Source organism: Alosa alosa, chromosome 13 (genome assembly GCF_017589495.1).
Source record: "Alosa alosa isolate M-15738 ecotype Scorff River chromosome 13, AALO_Geno_1.1, whole genome shotgun sequence".
Classification (NCBI taxonomy): Eukaryota; Metazoa; Chordata; class Actinopteri; order Clupeiformes; family Clupeidae; genus Alosa; species Alosa alosa.
Genome location: NC_063201.1, coordinates 25,968,889 through 25,987,492, shown reverse-complemented (window position 1 = coordinate 25,987,492; position 18,604 = coordinate 25,968,889). Strand labels below are relative to the sequence as shown.

Genomic DNA, 18,604 nt, shown 5'->3' with positions numbered 1-18,604 from the left:
ACCTCAGCATAAAAGAACTATCTTAATACGGTCTAGACATTTGGTCTCAGGTTTATTAATTCTCATAAGGTTAAAGCCCCGACAGTGGAGAAGAAAGAAAGAGAGAGGGAGAGAGAGAGAGAGAAAGAGAGAGAGAGCTTGAGGAGGGAAACCTGAGACAGTGCGTCTGTGATGACAGACACCAGCAGACGCTACCTGCCCTGACTGATGACTGATGAACAGAACTACCAGCCCTGAATGAACGGGCAGCCGCAGAGGGTGCACATTCCAAACATCCACCCCCCCCCCACCCCCTTCCTCTCCAACCCCCCACCCCCCTTCCCCCACCCCCCTTCCTCTCCAACCCCCCACCCCCCTTCCTCTCCAACCCCCCACCCCCCTCCAATGACGATGTAATCAGATAAAGCCACGAAAACAAATACTGGCACCGGGCACGGCACAGGCGAAAGGAGAGCTGTCACTGATGCTTAGAGAAAACACTGATTTGGGTCTGAGAGTGAGGTTAAGAACAGACCCAAAGTGGCGCTCCGCACCGCACCGCACCGCACCGCACCCGTCCACTCTGTACGCGAGCGCGAGCAGCTGCCTATAATTCTGACGGGGCCCCGGGAGGCGAGCCAGCAGACAGACACGCGCCGTAAATAACGTCAGCGGATGCCTCCGCAGCGCAGCGCGGGACACGCCAGTAAAAACACGGCTACCTTCAAACGACTTTGAAAAGTGTGTCGCAAAAATGAGACGTACTCTCCGGCCAGTCTTTTTTCTCCGTCGCTGTCCACCACCACCACCCCCACCACCACCTGCATTCCTATTTACTGGCCCAGAGGGTTGGAGGGAAATAAACCGCGCTAACAAAGCAGCAGCATCCTGGGACAGCGGCAGGGTGAAGTTTCAGGACAAAATAAACGGCCTGCAGAAAGAGCTTTTCTGTTGTTACTGCTGTGTGCGCCGGAGTCACGATGGGCCAAACGACAGCATCACAGCAGCAGTTAGAATCGAATGTGCACGGTTTGCATGGGGAGGAGGAAGAGGAGGAGGAGGAAGAGGAGGAGGGAACATGAGCTCTGTGAAGCCTACCTCGTAAACAGAGGAAGGTGAGGAAGTCCTCAGTCTTGGGCCGGCGCTTGGAGAGCTCACTGAGAGGGGGCACGGGGCTGGGCGGCATGGTCTCCACCATCTTGACCGGCGTGGAGGTGGGGGAGTTGGGCTGGGACTGGGCAAACTTCCTCTGGGCCTGCAGTCTGGGCCTGCGGGACAGAGAGGGACGAGACATTAGGACCACTGGCCACAGGGGAAGGACAAATAACAGACATCCTGACCAATGATTTATCTAGCACCAGGAAACTAAAACAAATACTCCTATTTGCATATAGCTTTTTTTCATTTTTTATTATACATTATTTGTGTGTTCCAGCAAAGAAATGCAATACATTAATACAATATACAATACAAAAATACAACTAAGCACACACACCAGTTATGCCTTTCAAAACATATACAAATAAGAGCATATACCTCTATGTATTTCTGACAAGGTGAACCCATTTATTAACACTTAGTGTGAATTAGAATTCACTCTAATAACAGCCTTTGCCATTAAATATAAAGAAAAAGGGGGAAAGCGTACTGTATATTTGACACCAGTGGTCTTTGCATGAGTGCTGGGTATGGATCAGACATGGCTCCAGTGCCTCACCACTGGTATAAATTATTAGAGGCTCAGGCAGGCTACCTGCTATTTCTGCACAGAGGCGGGCAAAGCGGCACAGGGGGGCTGAAGCAGCTGGGCAATTATGTAGCCCCCTCTGGCCTGCAGCGTGCTGGAGGGTCTGGACAGGGACCAGAGGAGCTCGGCCCCGCGCGCGAGCTCTCCCCCTGAGCACATTCACCATCATATTGCGTCGCATCGCCTGTGTGTATACATTAACCTTTCGCTTTAACCCTCTCAGACCCCAAGACTATATTACTCAATCATATCAGGGAGAAGGAGAAAAGAGAGAAAAAGAGAGCTAGAGAGAGAGAGAGAGAGAGAGAGAGAGAGAGAGAGAGGGAGAAATAGTCTCATCAAAAATCCGCAGGGTATCTCGAGATATTATCTCATACAAAGTCATTTCCTTCCAGAATGGCCCAGTTTTTCATTCAACCCCCTTTTTTGTGCAGGGAGAGAAGACATCTCAAGAGGGAGGCAAGACAGCGCTTCCTGCCTCCAGATGAGAGGGATGTGATAATTACACCGGCAGGCCGAGTTTTTTTTGACACCGCCGCATGTCTTGATCGGAAAAGAGACCTGTGAGAATCTGAGGCACCGGGAGAATAATAACACCCGGCGAAGTTTGCGGCAGTAATAACAGCCAGCCGCACCACACAACAGTCCTAATAACAGTCAGCCGCACCACACAACAGTCCTAATAACAGCCAGCCGCACCACACAACAGTCCTAATAACAGCCAGCCGCACGACACAACAGCAGCAGCCGCAGCAGCAGCAGTAGGGGTATCTGTTTCCCCCTTGTTAAAATTCACAGCTCTGCCATCCTGGGATGCTTGAGCCCGAAACGAGCTGCAATCGAATCTGTAACTGCGGCAGCATTTACGTTAATTAGTATCAGCTGTCGGTTAGCAGTCGAACACATTCAGTAGCTTATTCAGTTCGAGCCTGATTGTGGTCCAAGGATGACATTTTCCCAAAAGTAGTTGAGTAGAATGTGCCCCAGAAGTCAATCTTTTCACACAACTGCTAAGGCATGGCCTTTAGTGGATACTGTTACGGTGAAATAATGTTTTGTATAAATATTATACTCTCATAATCATGCCCTGAAAAGGAAAGCTGACACACATTCAGCAAAACTGATGTAGTAGTAACTGCCAAATTGATGTAAGCAACCATTACATCACTAGCTGCCAGGCTGTATAAAAACATCACAGAACAACATACAAGAAAATAAACATATCACAGTGGACAGTGTCCTGTTGTCTTCTAAATGGGGTTTTACAGCAGAAATAAGCTAGCCTGCTGCACTTTAGCCGTCTACATTGTACGCTTAGTTGCCTTTTCTGAAATGGATTTCTTCATTCTACACTTACAAAAAAGGGGTCCTTACAAGGGAGAAGTGCAACCTCCTCTGTTCTTACACAACACACAAATCTACACGCCTAAACAAATTAGGACAAGCATTTTAAGACATGCCATTTTCCACGAAACCTTTCCTCGCCAAAAGGGTAATTCACTTGACCATCTGACAAACACTGCAAGAAAAAAAAACTGTGTTTTTAATGCCATCTTGTCACAGTAAATGAGGAATAAGGAGATACAAATACGACACCATGTGTGCATGTTAAAAAAACAACAAAAGAAGCCATTTGGAGAAAGGTCAGAGAAGCAAATAGCGGTAAGTACTGTGACATTTAGACTGGTCCATTCTGCGCTGCTTATCAGCCATCTCTGCTAATCACCACACTGGACCTGCACCAAGCTCACCGCAGACGCATCGAGGGAAAAGCCGCGTGTCGCGCGTCCATCTCTGGCAGTCCTCTGCTGAGACTACAAAAGCGAGCGGCAATCATTGCCTCTGTTGCCTCTCTCTCTTTCTCTCTCTCTCTCTCGTTCCAAACACATCCACTTTGTTCGAAATTAGTGGCTGGCATTCTTGTAATGCCTTTTAGATTGCCGTGAAGAGATTGCTGATTTTGCGGTCACAATGATCAGGAATAAAAAGAGGTCTCTGGAACTGTGCTTTGTGCTTGACACTCACTATATTCATTGTCTTGTACTTCCTTGTAATCAAACACATTTCTGGTGTATTGTTTAGGAATTAACAGGGTGACGGTCAACCTCACCTCTTGCGGACGGGCCCCTCCTCTGAGGATTCGCTGACTCCATCATGACTCGGGGCCAGGCGACGGGAGCGGTCCGCCTTGGAGCTGCCCGTGAACCCTTTGGACGCTGTTGACCTGGAACTCGATCCACTCAAATGGCCATTTGCTAAAACACCTGAGAGGAAAAACAATTACATATTTAGGATTGACAGAGGTGGACAGTCTAAAGTCTGACTCTCTCTCTTTCTCTCTCTCTCTCTCCCTGTCTGTCTCTCTCTCACCCTCTCCTTCATACAGCACCCTAACAGGGCTCTCTGCCAGGGCTTTGGAGAATTCCTTGAGAACTCCTGGCAAGTTAGCCACCTTGAAGTCACAGTCTTGCGAAGAATTAAAGAGAGAGGCCGGGCCAGGAGGGGGGGGGGACAACAAAAGTCCCGGTGGAGAAACTTGGGCCAGACAGAGGAAGGTTTTCCAGCTTTTATGTGCGATTACGGCATTTCATTCCGAAATGGCTCACCAATGATTACTAACTGCCTGTTCTTTAATCAGTTTACATTTAAAGTCCACAATTCATTTATGCCAACTAAATGTCCCTACAAACAATTTTCACAAAATGATTTTCTGAACAAGCTGTAAAAAATCAGCACACCTTGTTATTGCTGACACAAAGAAGAAAAGCCCCATTGAAGAAGTATAATTGCGACAACTACTTCTACAAAATTCTTCTGTTTTTTTCTTAGCCACAGAGGAAACAGTCCATTAAAACCGAAATAGCACCCTGTCCTACGCATGATCAAAACCACCACCCCCAACCCACACACACACACACACACACACACACACACACAGACACACACTCACCCTGCAAAACAGTCCTATCTAACAATAGAAAATGTCAATAAAGATGAACTCCATCGGTGCCACAGAGTATCGTTTGTAGGCCTTTACTCATCCACTATGCCACTGACTATGCTATGATTACACTGACCCACCGCCTCCACCAAAGTTGCCTTTTTTGTCTGCAGATGCAGGTGCAGTGCCATGCAGGCTGGGCAGAGCAGGTCACTGGTGCCCTCGTGCTCTAATCTTCCTCTGAAGCGCGGCTGGCTGGCAGACTGACCGGCTGGCAGCGCACTCTGCTCTGGGCACCTCTGGGCCATTAGAGGAAAAATGACTCAGACTGGTAGGGTGCAATAAAACCAGGCTCAGAAAATGAAACCATACAGAGAGGGCTTTATTCTGGCCCTAATTTGCCTTACTAAACTCAAGAGTGGGAGCAAGCATGGCAGAAGAAGTAATAGTGAGTCTAATAAGCTGGAAAAATGAATGGCCAGAAAAATAGAAAATCATGGGAAGACTGCAGTGTCCACAGTGCTGTCTGACTGGAGCAGAGCTCTTTCTGGCAATATATCCACGACTGGCCCACAAACAATGCTTTTCATCCATTTAACTGTGATATTCCCAAAATAGAGACAGTAGTGGCAAGGGAATATAGATGTCCTACACAAGATAAAGCATGAGAACTTAAAAGGGTTTTGTTAAACAAAAAAAAAAAGACAATTGGTGACAAAAAACCCACTCCGAAGATTAAGAGAGGCTTTGAGTGTGTGGGTTTCCTGGGCAACACGTTGCCGTCCTAATGAGACGATAAGAGAAGAGAGCGCTCCTTTGGAGACGAGTGCTGATCTGAGGACAGCTTCCCACTGCTCTGGAGAAGGTCAGGCTACCGCTGGGCCTCAGACTGAGACGGAGACAGCCGAGGCTGCCCTGAGATATGCCTGCGGCATCTAGAAAGCGCCTCCAATGGAGCCCCAATAAGAGGAAATGAAAGCAGATTCTTCTCTGGCTACCACTGCTGCCTGTTTCCACTGTTTCCAAAGTGACAACAGCATCCTTTTCTGTCAACTCCTTTTTTTTGCAACAATGTGTCAGCTACAGAATTTAGCAACAGTGTGTACGCATGCCTGTTACAATAAATTTGAATGTTTCACACATTCGGTTCATGCAGTTTTACTGGAGTCGAATTCCTTAAACATCAGTGATTTTCACCTTCAATTTGATAGATGCAGGCAAAGGCACTCAGAGTTGAAACAGAGCTATGGACAAAAATGAAAGGACCCTTGTGCAAAATGTTTCACTAGCGAATTATTATTATTGCAATGGAGTTTTTACAGATGGACAAAAATTATTGTAGAAAACAACAACAGCAAATATAATCTCTGTGAGTCTTAAAATGCCAGAAGACTGAAATCATTGTATGCTATATTGTATGAAATATTGTATGAAATGTGTGTGTGTGAGAGAGAGAGAGAGAGAGAGAGAGAGAGAGAGAGGAAGAAAGGGAGGGAGGAAGACCAAAAGATAAAGTATGATTGTGTGTGTGTGTGTGTGTGTGTGTGTGTGTGTGTGTGTGTGTGTGTGTGTGTGTTTCGATTAAAAATCATGCAAACGTGCTAAACAGGCTATTACGATGATTGTCCACTCACCATTAATGCCCCCCTTGCCGTGGCCTTCCTTCCCCAGCACTTTGCTCTTCTGTTCTCTCTTGAACTCCTTGAGGGAGAGGTAGAGCACCCTGCGCACCACGCGCTCCTCCGACCAGGGGATGCCATCGTTATCATCCTGCAGAGGAGAGCACAGCACAGCACAGCACAGGATGAGCCTGACCCAGAGCAGTGCCCCAAAGCAGCACACAGAGGAGCAACCCAAAAAACAGCTGCATTTGAGGAATGCAGAGATCCACAGGGCCATGCTGGTGGAGACAGAAATAGACAGACAGCATTACAGCAGACCTACTATGGAGAGCTTCATTACAGCAGACCTATTATGGAGAGCTTCACCGGCCATATAGTGTCACTGTCACTGCATTGAGGGCACAGTGACAAGAAATGTCAGGTATTCTACTGGATATTCCCCACTTGAAGTAGGCTAGTCTGGTATAATGTATAACCTTATATATATGCTAACCTTCATAATCTTACTGGAGATGGTCTAATTTTTATGTTGAGAGGATGCCAGACATGTTGGAAAATCTCTGGACACAGCTTACATTTACATTTATTCATTTAACAGATGCTTTTATCCAAATGAGGAATAACATTCAAGCTACAATGTAGAGGAGGCCTGGGAGAGACAAGGTGAAGACACCAGGAGCCCTCGAGACCTCCCTGCCCTTAATGTGCTTTCACACACAGAAATCCTGGAGGAACTGGAGCCTAAACATAGAGAGGTGAGGTGTGTCCTACTCTACAGAGAGACTGCATCATCACTGACCAAACTGGTTGAGAGAGAGAGAGAGAGAGAGAGAGAGAGAGAGAGAGAGAGAGCTCAAACGGACCCTCCCACAGATACAGTATGCAGGCATTCCACAAAGGCATGATGGCCACTTCTGGGATGGTGAATAGGTGCTTTAAGCCTATCAGGTGTCAAAGGTGAAATCGCCATAATCACGTTGAAGAAGGGCATCTGTAGGGCGATTAAATACGTTTCAATAAGAACTGTGAGTGCCATCCTTTAATTCTGAAGTTTATTTTGACACTCAGGAGGATTTAGCCCTCAGTTGTGAATATACCAAGGTGTTGAGCGCGTTAGTCCGGTTAGTTACTTTTCAAGCACAAAGCACAAAGTGAATGATATGTGATACATGTAAAAACCCTTGAAATGCTTAAACAAAGTGAACAAAAGGCTCGTACACACATTGTGAACCCAGAGGGCTCTCATATCTGTTGAAATACATATTCAGTACCTATAGAATAACAGTTCCTGGGGTGGGGAAATATATCAATGTCAAAAAGGACACCAATCCTCTTATAGGGCTCTTCCAGTGACATGACGATGGCATAATCTGTGAACAGTGGCCGTGTAGAGGAAATTAAAATCACAAAGTGATTCACACAAGACGAGATGTGTCAGAGTCACCGCGGAGACAAAAACGCACGCGGGCAGAATAAATGTGCATTTTTTAGGAGAAACAAAGGAAACCGCCACACTGTCTGCGATGAACTGTCGTGGCTAAAAATAGACACACACACATACACACACACTCCAGCAGCAGGCTTCTCTCATCGGTGAGAGAGAAGCAGCAGCAGCGGCAGCAGGCACGTGTCAGAGGGATCCTTATTACTGTAGATACTGACTGCTATCACAACACGCATGCTAGCTGTTATGATAACACACATTCCCTGTGGGTGAACAGCTTGTTTGTACAATACACATTCTTCTCCCAGTAGCGAGATGGCTCCCATTTCCTGCTCCACGGCTTTCCCCCAGCTGCTTCCCACAATTCCTGATTCTCTGAAAGCTCTTCACACACTCGATTACTTTCTCACATAAAGGGGCACACACATCCGAGTGTGCGATTCTGTGAGTAAGTATATATCTGTGCCTGTGTGTGTGTGTGGGTCTGTGTGTGTGTGTGTGTGTGGTTCTGTGTGGGTGGGTGTCTGTGAGGCCTTCCCTTTTTTACCCTGAGTCAGCTGGCTTTAACCAACCCAAGCCAAAATACCTTCTGGAGTCTGTTCAAACCCAGAGAAAAATAATACTGTGGGTCAACCCTACTGTACCAACAATGCAACACTTTTGGGCAACGTCCAAGTGGGGGGGGGGGCACCGGTCTCCTGCTACACTCACATATCATTCAGCACAGCCAGCGGGAGCCGGCCTGGCTGGTTAAGAAAAGAGAGAAGCCGGTTACCCCACACCCCCGCCCCCCCAGCGCGGAAGGCAGCGATACACTGCGGAATTCTCCAGATGTAAATAGCTGCCGATTTCAATGGGCTGTACAACGTGTTCCTCTAAAAGACTGTATGGCACACACTCTCTGCTCCCAGGGAAAAAACACTACTGCATACCAATGATTAATTACTCCCTGCTAAGAGGATGAAACTTCTTTGTCCATAAAGAAAACATTTTCTTGCCTTTCATGCTTGTATGGCTTTTCACACATACTCAAGCCTACCGATGCACATAAAATGAAACATGGCCAGGCCTACAATCAATACATGAGCACTTCTAGACTGTTCTAAGCCACGTAGAGCCGTGGTGTTGGCAAACATATTCACAGTAGCATTCATCATATATATTCAGGCATGTGCTTCAAATTCCTGCTCCTTCCACAGGGACTATGTAAGCCGACACATGTTTAATTTATGAATAGCTCCATCCATTTGATCTTAAGGAACACCAAATTATAAACAAGTCTCCATGAGTCACACCCTTGACAATAATGAGAACTACTTTACGCCGGCGAACATGAGCATGCTTCACTCTGAGCGCCATCTTTCTTCGTGTTGTTCAGGGCTGCGGAGAGTGTGGTATGTGTGGCATGCATAACTGACCAACCGTCAACACAATAGAGACAGGTCAGTTGTTTTGTGGTTAAGTGTGGGGTCCCCTGGGCTTGGTCTTTAGAGCTCAGGTCTTTGTCCTACAAGTGAGCCTACATTGGCCCCCATCTCAAGGGCATGGGAATTAAACAGTTGATGAGATATTGCTGTTGACACAATGACAAAGAGAGATGCATGTGAAAGGGGTTGCGGCAGTTGAGTGATGGCCAGAGATATAGACACAAGATAACAACATGAAACCTGTCTGTCTGTTACACACCTAACTGTGTGATCCTTGAGAGCTACATCTTGGATATGTTACACACCTAACTGTGTGATCCTTGAGAGTTATTTTGGATGTGTTACACACCTAACTGTGTGTGATCCTTGAGAGTTATCTTGGATGTAGTACAAGAGAGCCTCATCAGCAATAGTAAATAAGTGAATGTCGCCACAGTCTCGATCCGCATCACTTTACAGCTCAGTAAACCAGAGCAAATTGAGGAGACTTTAGCTGACTGAATGAGAAGCAGCACAGCACTTCCTCCTTCTCTCTCTCTCTCTCCTTCCTACTTCCTCCTCCATAATCCTTCTGTGAGAACAACGGTCTATCTGGACTCTGCTCTCTGATCAAATAAATGATCACTGATCCACTGCTTTTCCACTGTATAGAACCTAATGAGTGACGTTCTAATCAGAGACGCCAAAGTCCATCCTAAATCAATTAGGAGTCCTCAGAGCCATACAGAGCACCTTCAGTCTGCACATGTGCATGCGTGCAGTGTTCAATGCATTCGCTGAGTCCCACATGAAACAATCTATTTCAGAATTTCCTTTACTTCGGTTCCAAAACCGGAGGTTAAATTAAATACCTAATCATCTCTGACACGCCGGGTACCCTCGGAGAATCTCAGTTTCCTGTGTGCCAACTGCAATATCTTCACGTTCTGCCTTTAATGTCCTCATCCATTTCCATGGAGTCTCCCTTCCTCTCCCAGACCTGTGCTTTGCAGAGGAGAGCCTGAACCCATGCCAGACAATGTGGTATGATTAAAACATTCACTGGTTCAGAGCAAATGAAGTCCTACACCAGCCTGGGAGAGGTATGTTTTCACTCAAAGCCAGGCCTCATAGAGCTCGGTCAATGATTGCTTACCTCATTGCAAAGAGTTAAAATCCAGCAAAACACTGATTGCTAGGTTTCTCTTAAAATAATATAATACTTTCAAGCATTTTACATCATCATTAAAAACCTGGCTGGAGGACTTCTCTGTTATCACAGGGTGAATAAGGCTACGGACTGAACCAGTGAATAGCTTCCACATTGTGTCCAGTGCAGATCTTCTGCCTCATCAGAGACTCAATTTCTTTATGAGTGGCAGATGATGAGCTGATCCTCTGTGACTAACACACTTGAGGGAAAGCTCTGAGGTTTGGACCGTCTTCAGCAGCCACGCAAACGGACGAGGAGGCATTTAGGCTCACATAATGAAAGTGATACTCGCGCAAACGGCCAAACCATAATGCCCAGCGCTGACAGGGATTACATCGTAATTGCTAGCAGACTAGAAACAATTCTGTGCACTTTTCAAGCATCGCTGTTCCAGATTTGCATACAGATAACCTGTCACAGCAAACCCAATGGAACAGGACAGCTCGAATGCACAGACTTGCCTTGTAGGCACTGTGAATTGCACAAGGTGGCATTGATCCAGGCACAACCACCATCTCAATACTGCCATGTTGTTTGAGTAGGACAGTGTGCCAGTTAGCATGTATGTGTGTGTGTGTGTGTGTGTGTGTGTGTGTATGTGTGTGCATGCATGTGTGTGTGTGTGTCTGTTTGTCTGTCTGTCTGGGAGGGGGGGGTATTCCTCTTTGAATAAACATGCTATGTCTACGAGGTTGATATGCAAGTATCAACTGCATCGCTTCGTCACAACCCACAAACCTGACAAGAACACAAATGACTCATGTGCGAAAGACACAAATGAGCGAACGCTGGGATCCTATTTTCAAAATCCCATTGTTAGAAATATTAGCTTATCCACTTCCATATACAAGGATGGATCACCATTAACAATGAATGCCCCTCTGTGACTAATAAGAAATGAAGTCAGCATAATAAGTAGACAGAATATTTTTTAGCACATTTGTTCTCCCACTGATAATTATTCTCTATTATTTATCTAAAATGTCGAGCAGTAAGTCTACTCTCTGATTTTCTACAATGAGGGAGAATATATTTCATCTACAAGCTTAAACATGCTCCTTATTCAATTATCCTTTCAATGTTTAAAATATTTTGGTGTTAAAACAAGACTATGTGGCCTACAGAATTGCAATATATGTGTCACTTACAAGACCTACCAAATCTCTTTGTATGGCATACCAGTGATGGTGAATATCACTATTACTTCTGACCACCTGAAACCTCTGGTGCAGATGAGAAGCATGACTAGAAGGCAAAAATCCCTTGTTAGCTCTTGTTAGAAGCCAACGACTCAAAATCAATACTTTTGCTTCACCCATCTGGCAAAATCCAACTTGTCCACTGTCTGTTTTTGGTCTGGACTGGGCCTGTGGGGTGGACTACACAAATAAACAACGCTCAATCTGTCCGGCTCTGGGTCTCTCCTGAGTGGCCGGCAGCTGGCCACAGTATCAGTCAAGCAGCAGATTAAGCAGAACACATCAACATTATTACACCCTGTTGGCCGAGCTCCACGGCCACATAAAAACAGAAGCGTGCGGGCAGCCGCAGTGGCGGCAGCAGCAGGCCCTAGCGAGCCTCTGCCAACATGTCGAACGTGACCTTGTTCTGAGACACCAGAGCCAGTGGCACACAGACACAGAAAGAGTGGCACACAGACACCACCATTCTTTTTTTTTTGCGTGCGTGCATGCGTGCGGTTATAGCTCCCGGGAGCTCTCATTCGCTCGCTCGCACGGCAAGGAGACAGGAATTCCTGTGAGCCTTTACAGAAACGGGAGTGACACGCCACTTTCCTGAATTTCACACGGACATCAAGGTTAGCTCTAGAGGAGGTGAATACTTTCCACTAAACCTGAGTCTGCAGGGCCATTATGACACTCAGGCTTAGAAAGGGGGTGGGTGGTTTGTTATGGTCAGCCAGCCAACGGATTTACACAGCAAGTGGGAGAAGTCCTTTGACTGAATATTTCCCTCTGAATCAAAGTTATGTTGGCCAAAAGAAAATGCCAAGCTCATGTGATACGACGTGCATTCAAAGACTGAACAAAAGGAAGCCTATAAGGCCTGATATTCCAGCTATATTTAGTGATTGTATCTCATCTTGGATTTGTGTCTGATCTGTTTCCTGTAACTGCTAGGGGAATAGAGCTTCACACCGATGAGCAGGGAATACTGTCAGGTTAATCATTTTTACGAGATACAATCACAAAGTAGCAGGGAGACTGCTTGTCTCTGTAAAAAAAAACACACAAACAACAACAACAAGCCGTATTCCAAAAACAAGTAATGAAACGCATGGATTTCGCTCTTTCAAGTACAAGACTGAGGTGTTTAGACTTGTCTCAATCTGTTTGGATCCCCACTAAGCAGCTGCTGGCCTGGCCTCACCACCACCACATGAATGTTATCTACCGCCTGCAGTCAAAGGGTTCTGAAATGGGGAAGCGTTGACTGCGCTGGATTTCCCCCCAGCTGTGGAGTTAATTGCATCAGCTGTATTTTATCTGAATTACCAGGTGAAGAAAGCGGAACCAATTTGCTGTATAAATATGTAATAATAACGCTTTACTTTTGCAGACACAAATTGCAAAAAATCTCCTTTTGATCATGATGCTGCCGTTCCTTCAGAAGGCCTGCCTTGAAAAGCAGCATAATAAAACCATTCATTCTACCAGCTAATGAAATGAAAACAAATCGATGACCAGACCCAATATATGGAATGTAACACATTCAGAGAACATGATTGTCATACATTTCATCTGGGCACACCCCTTGTGGATAAAAATAAAACATGTATATGGCAAAATGTCTGCACTACAAATCTTAGCAGTACCATTTATGGCCCTTGTTCCTCATTTTACTAGCTGTAATGCACACAAAAGACAATGCCCAGGGGTCTCGGTAAAAGCCTGATTACACCACAACAGGGTTTTAGCTCACTTATCAAGGGCACTTTGTTCCCTCAGACGGCACCGTCCAAATAGTCACCTAGAAGCCAAGACAGACTGTCACGGGGAGAGCCAAGATATCACAGCCCCGCCTCCTCCCCTCCCTCTCCATGACAACAGCCACATGGCCCATGGCCTCCCAGTTCTCTCTCTTTTTCTTCTACTCTGTCCCCCTCTCTTTTTCTCTAACTCTGTCTCTCTCCTTCTGCTCCTACTCTCTTCCCTCTCTCAAGAGCACCTATAACTCTCTACTTGCCCACACAGCCCATTCACTCGCATGGGCTTTGATGCGTCTCTTTTTTTGTCACTGGATAAAACTTACGAGTCGTGAATCTGCTCAGTGCCTCACTCTAGTGCCTGCTGTCTTCAGGCTTAAAGAGAGCAAGGAGTCCATGGTGGTGGCATTAGACTTCCAGAGAAAAAAAAAATCTCTCTGCTCAGCTACAGTATTGAATGCAGCTGTGAATTTGACAGAAATGGATGGGAACTCACCCTGGCAGTGCTGAGAGAAGGAAACGGAGGGAAAGAGTCTGTCAAAGCAGCAAAAAAAAATTAAACCTGTTGTGAAATATTATCCCCTGGTCCTTTGTATAGAGAGGGCGGCTGTGTGAACAAAGAGGGGCCCGGAGTGGGGTAGAGGTCTCTGAGGCAGAGTGGCAGCACAAAGCAAAGAGGGACATGCCTGGAACATGCTTCAGTCCAGGACACATACATAATGCAGCTGCACCAGGTCTGCCTCTGTGCAGACTAGGAAGAGCAGCGGCATAATTTCACACTACATTTACGGCAAAACAGCATCTTCTCAGATACTGATGTGGCCATTCTTTTTAACACAGTAGCCTACATAGGCTATATGAACGTATGAAACAAATGAAACAAGCCTAACCACACAAATATACATAAAATATACACAAATGCATAAAATTAAGATAAGCTTGTTTAGGTGCTCGGCAGAGTCGGTGTTGATCCTAGGAGTGATTTGCTTAATTAGAGCACAGCTGGACATGTCTGGGAGTGGGATGGGCTCGGAGAGATGACTGGCACCTCGGAATATTTCCCCTGGTGATTTACGTCTTCGTTTTTGGGCATTAGGAGATACAATGCTTCGCAAAAAAACGCATGTGGTTTCTCACAGCAAACAGGGAGTTTATGCTACCAGTTGTCTGGTACACCGATACTTTAGTTAGCCTCGCACACGACCACACTCTCAATTGTGTAATGACCTCTTTCTGAAACTCATAGCTCTTATTTGAGGTCAATTTAATGACAGGGACGCATATCCATAAGCACTATATCAAAAGCATTTGGGCTCTGACGGAGCATCTTTTTGTCAACTCAAAAGCCTTTTTCTGACAGCAGCCAAGCTGTCAATGCCCTCTCCTCTTCTCCTTTAAGACAGGCTTTCCTCTACCTGGAAATATACTGCAAGATGAATACCTCAGGGAGAAACTCAAGGATGAATACTACCATTGGAATAAAACAGACTTGCAAGAAATGACACAACGATTCTTAGATGCTTGGACACAATGCAGAGAGAAAATAGAACTGGCTATAGAAAGGCACAAAGACGAAGACCTCACTTAACTGCGTGATGAATATATTTTCATGCCGTCCATCCAAATAGGGAAACATTTACTCACAACAACAGGATGGGGGGGCCGGGAGAATGGTTGGCCCAATATAAAGCAGAGGAAAGCTCAGGAGGGCCGTTTCAGTTATACCGTACTGAGTGCTGACGATACAACTGCTGCTGGCTGCCAAGGGGCCTGACTGGACATTACGGATTACTTTGTTAGCATATATTAGGCCCAAAGACATGTGAACCGACCAGGAAAGATACATCGTCCATTACTCCCCTTCTCCTGCCCTTACCTAATAAAACTCTAAACTAGATTTGCTCCAAGACAGATTATCATTAGACACAGCAACTTGCTTTGCGCTAAATGGCCCAATATGCTTCATAACACCACCCCACACACACACACCCTACTCCAGCAGGATGGTATGGTTAGTTAAATATTAATAGATACTCTGGGGTGGATGTGAAATATCCAAATCCAATCCAAATGTTATTTCCAACTCCAGTGAATTTTTTTTTTTTAATCGGGTCCAACTTTCAACATTTGGTCTGATCAGCCAAAACTGCAAGGACAGAGCCTGTCACACAGTAGTTGCACTGTTCCTGTTCCGTAGCCTCTAACAACAGCTGAGTGAGAGTCTCCCATTCAGAGTGTTGGAGGAAAGCCTTGCACTCAAGGATCTATGTAAACAGAACCTGGCTCAGTCCAAGCTGAGAGAGAGAGAGAGAGAGAGAGAGAGAGAGAGAGAGAGAGAGAGAAGAGACTCAGGCCAAGGCCAGCAGCACAGGAGGCCACAAAGCAGAGCAGAGCAAGAGAGTAGCCTGCGCTGGGCTGGGCTGCACTGGGGATATCCCCAGGCTGAGTTAGGGCTGCTAACCCCAACTCCAGGGCCAATCTCTCCTGGTGTCCTGAGATGGAAAACACCTGGACCTGCAGAAGCATGTCACGCATCGCGCCCGACCAGATGAGAAGCACAGTCAGAGATGTTTCTGAGCCAAAAAGGACCAAATAAACATCTATGAAATAATCCTCAGAAAATGGTGGATAGTTGAGTATTGGTTATGAGAGATGAAATATACAGAGTTCTATCGCTTCCACTGTGAGGACAGATGGCATTCTCACAGAGGACTGCAACACATCTGGAAGCGTTAGGAGTTGCCTGGCGGTGTGCTATTAGACTTGTTGTAGCTCCTCTCAAGTTAGAATAAGCCAAGTGCTCGTAATGGCTATCTTGTGGCTGTGGAGGAAAACTAATCATTCTGCCTAGGTAGTTATAATCCTTTTGTTACCCTGTCCTTTAGCTACTGAGCACAACATTTAAATTCTGGCATGCATCGACGCAATGACAGCACAGTTGCCAGAATGTCAGACTAGGCAAGGCTAGGCTATTGTTTGAAGATCAGATCCCATCCAACATCACAAGCATCGAGACCACTTCCTTTTTTTTCATTTCTTTGCAGTTTCCAGGGTAGTCGAACCAATAATTCTGAGCCGCACTGGTTTCCTTGTAATTATTGTTATGTGCCATGCCCAAATGATTTAACCACTGTGGCCAATGGCAGTCTGGCATGATTAGCGAGCCATATTTCCATAATGCATGGAAATTGAAAGCGATAAATAGATGAGTGAAAATCTATGTTTCCCATAATTCAGGGCATGTGTCCCGCATTGTTAACGTGTCGGTTAATGTAGTGTGACTGGAGTCTGCTCTTAGGGCTGAGATCTCTCTGCTGCTAAAGCGGCTCTTGACAAACACTGTTAAGCAACAAGAGGAATAATGCACCACAGGTTTGACAAGTGGCCCTCAGATAAAAACTCTGCATGGAATAAATCGGGAGACATAAAGAAACCGCTGAAGCGCTGAGCTGAAGCGAAAGCAGACTGTGATGCATGGAAAGTCCATACCTCCTCACACCGACGGGAGAGCCAAGACATACATTTATGGCCTGCAAGGGTCTCAGCTCAAACACCAGAGAGTAATCAAGTGCTTGTTACATGGACACTTTTAACATTCATTTGATTTGAAATCTAGATCCAGCCATTTGGATTGACAAAACATGACACAAACAATTTGTAGAAACCATTTGAATGGACAAAACAGAAGTGTTGATTATGTGACTATGAATACAGGTCTTTATCCAGCTTCAGCAACACTGCAGGCAATAGTCAGGCTCATACCTGTCCAGCTGATTATGTAAAACCAAACAAAATAATTATTATCTGAATAGCGACTGAGCTTTGATCGCCACTAAAACTTCTTTCGCTGCCAACCCTCACAATAATCTGGCTGGAGCAAAGTCATTAGGTTCACTCCAGAATAAGGTTACATAATTTCTTTTTTACAACGCTTGCTTGCAATCAAATTATATAACAGCAGTAATGAAACGGTGCAGCCATTGTGTAAACAAAAACAAATGATGGGAAGGGCAATAGAAGTGTAAAGTGCTGACTGCAGCAGATCTTCCTGAAGGTAGGGCTGGTTCGATTCCGTCCACCGCAGATACACGGTTCACATGCCCCCCCTCACCAGCAATCAATCCAAACCTACTCTGGAGTATGAAGGTCACTTTTACAGGTGTGCAGGCTCACAATCTGTCCAGAGGGGCACACAGCATGCTGAACACATCTTTCTGGCTGCGGCGGCAGAATCCTCTCTGCTCCGTTGACTCAGTTCAGATGGAGGCTGACAGAAGCGTGACACAGATTACAGTGATACTAGCCGAGTCAGTCCAGAGCCTGGTATTAAGTTTTAATGCCACAAGGCAACACTGTGGCCTTTAAAGAGCCCTCTGTGTGTGTGTGTGTGTGTGTGTGTGTGTGTGTGTGCATGCATGTGTGCGTGTGTATGTGTGCATGCATGTGTGTGTGCGTGTGTTTGTATTTGTTGTGTTAGGATAAGAGAATGAGACAGAGAGGGAGAAAGACAGAAAATGATTGTGTGTGTGTGTGTTTGTATGTGTGTAAAAAAAGACACATAGAAAGGGGAAAAGGCAGGACGAGAGAGCAGGAGAGAGTGTGTGTGTCCCATTCAGTAGGTCAGATTCCTTGACTGGGCCTTGTCAGTTGTGTGCCCACTCAAACAAACACTGACAGCCTCTTTAAATTTGCAAAAGCCTAGCAACAGCTGTGCTTATCCTCGCACATGGCAATGAATTAAGTTTTAGAGCACATGGCACTGAGTTATGTTTTAGACCACCACACTGCCGTGCAGACTACCAAAGCTCCCCAACCCCCCCCCCCCTGCACTTGTCATTTCCAATTACCTCCACTGCCATCTTTCTCTTCCTCTCTCTCTTTCTCTCTCTGTTTCTTAACACTGAAGACATACTTTAACGGGTGTCTTTATCTCTGGTTTTTTACACTGTCACAAAATGCAAACAACAGGCTTTGTGTGTATGTGTGTGTGTGTGTGTGTGTGTGTGTGTGTGTGTGTGTGTGATCACAGGGATGTGCTTATCTGGTGTAGCCAAGTGTCTTTTTTAGCTGAGTTCAGTTGCGAAGGCCCACTTGTTCTTTCATCCACTTCTCCTTAAGCCAAGCGTGTATAATAGTCTTACACTAATTGAGTTGAGGTTAAACTGCAAGGGCTGTGGTGCTTCCGAGAGCACAGTCACACTAAAGTCCACTGTGACTAGTTGGGTTCTTCCTCCGAACATACACTATGTTCGGGACGACACAGGTATTCTTTCACTTGGTCCATCTGGATTCTTGTGTTCACCTT

General features: G+C 45.8%; 1 protein-coding gene across 2 annotated transcripts in view; it reads right to left on the bottom strand.

The window, feature by feature from the left end:
• Window positions 1-18,604, bottom strand: part of jarid2a (jumonji, AT rich interactive domain 2a) — a 38,123-nt gene that overhangs the window by 17,542 nt on the left and 1,977 nt on the right. For both annotated transcript variants that reach the window (XM_048260160.1, XM_048260161.1), the window contains exons 2-4: window positions 6,302-6,437; window positions 3,837-3,990; window positions 1,078-1,247 (exon numbers count right to left, since the gene is read on the bottom strand). In XM_048260160.1, coding sequence (XP_048116117.1) covers window positions 1,078-1,247; window positions 3,837-3,990; window positions 6,302-6,437 — 460 coding nt within the window. The remainder of the gene's footprint in view (window positions 1-1,077; window positions 1,248-3,836; window positions 3,991-6,301; window positions 6,438-18,604) is intronic.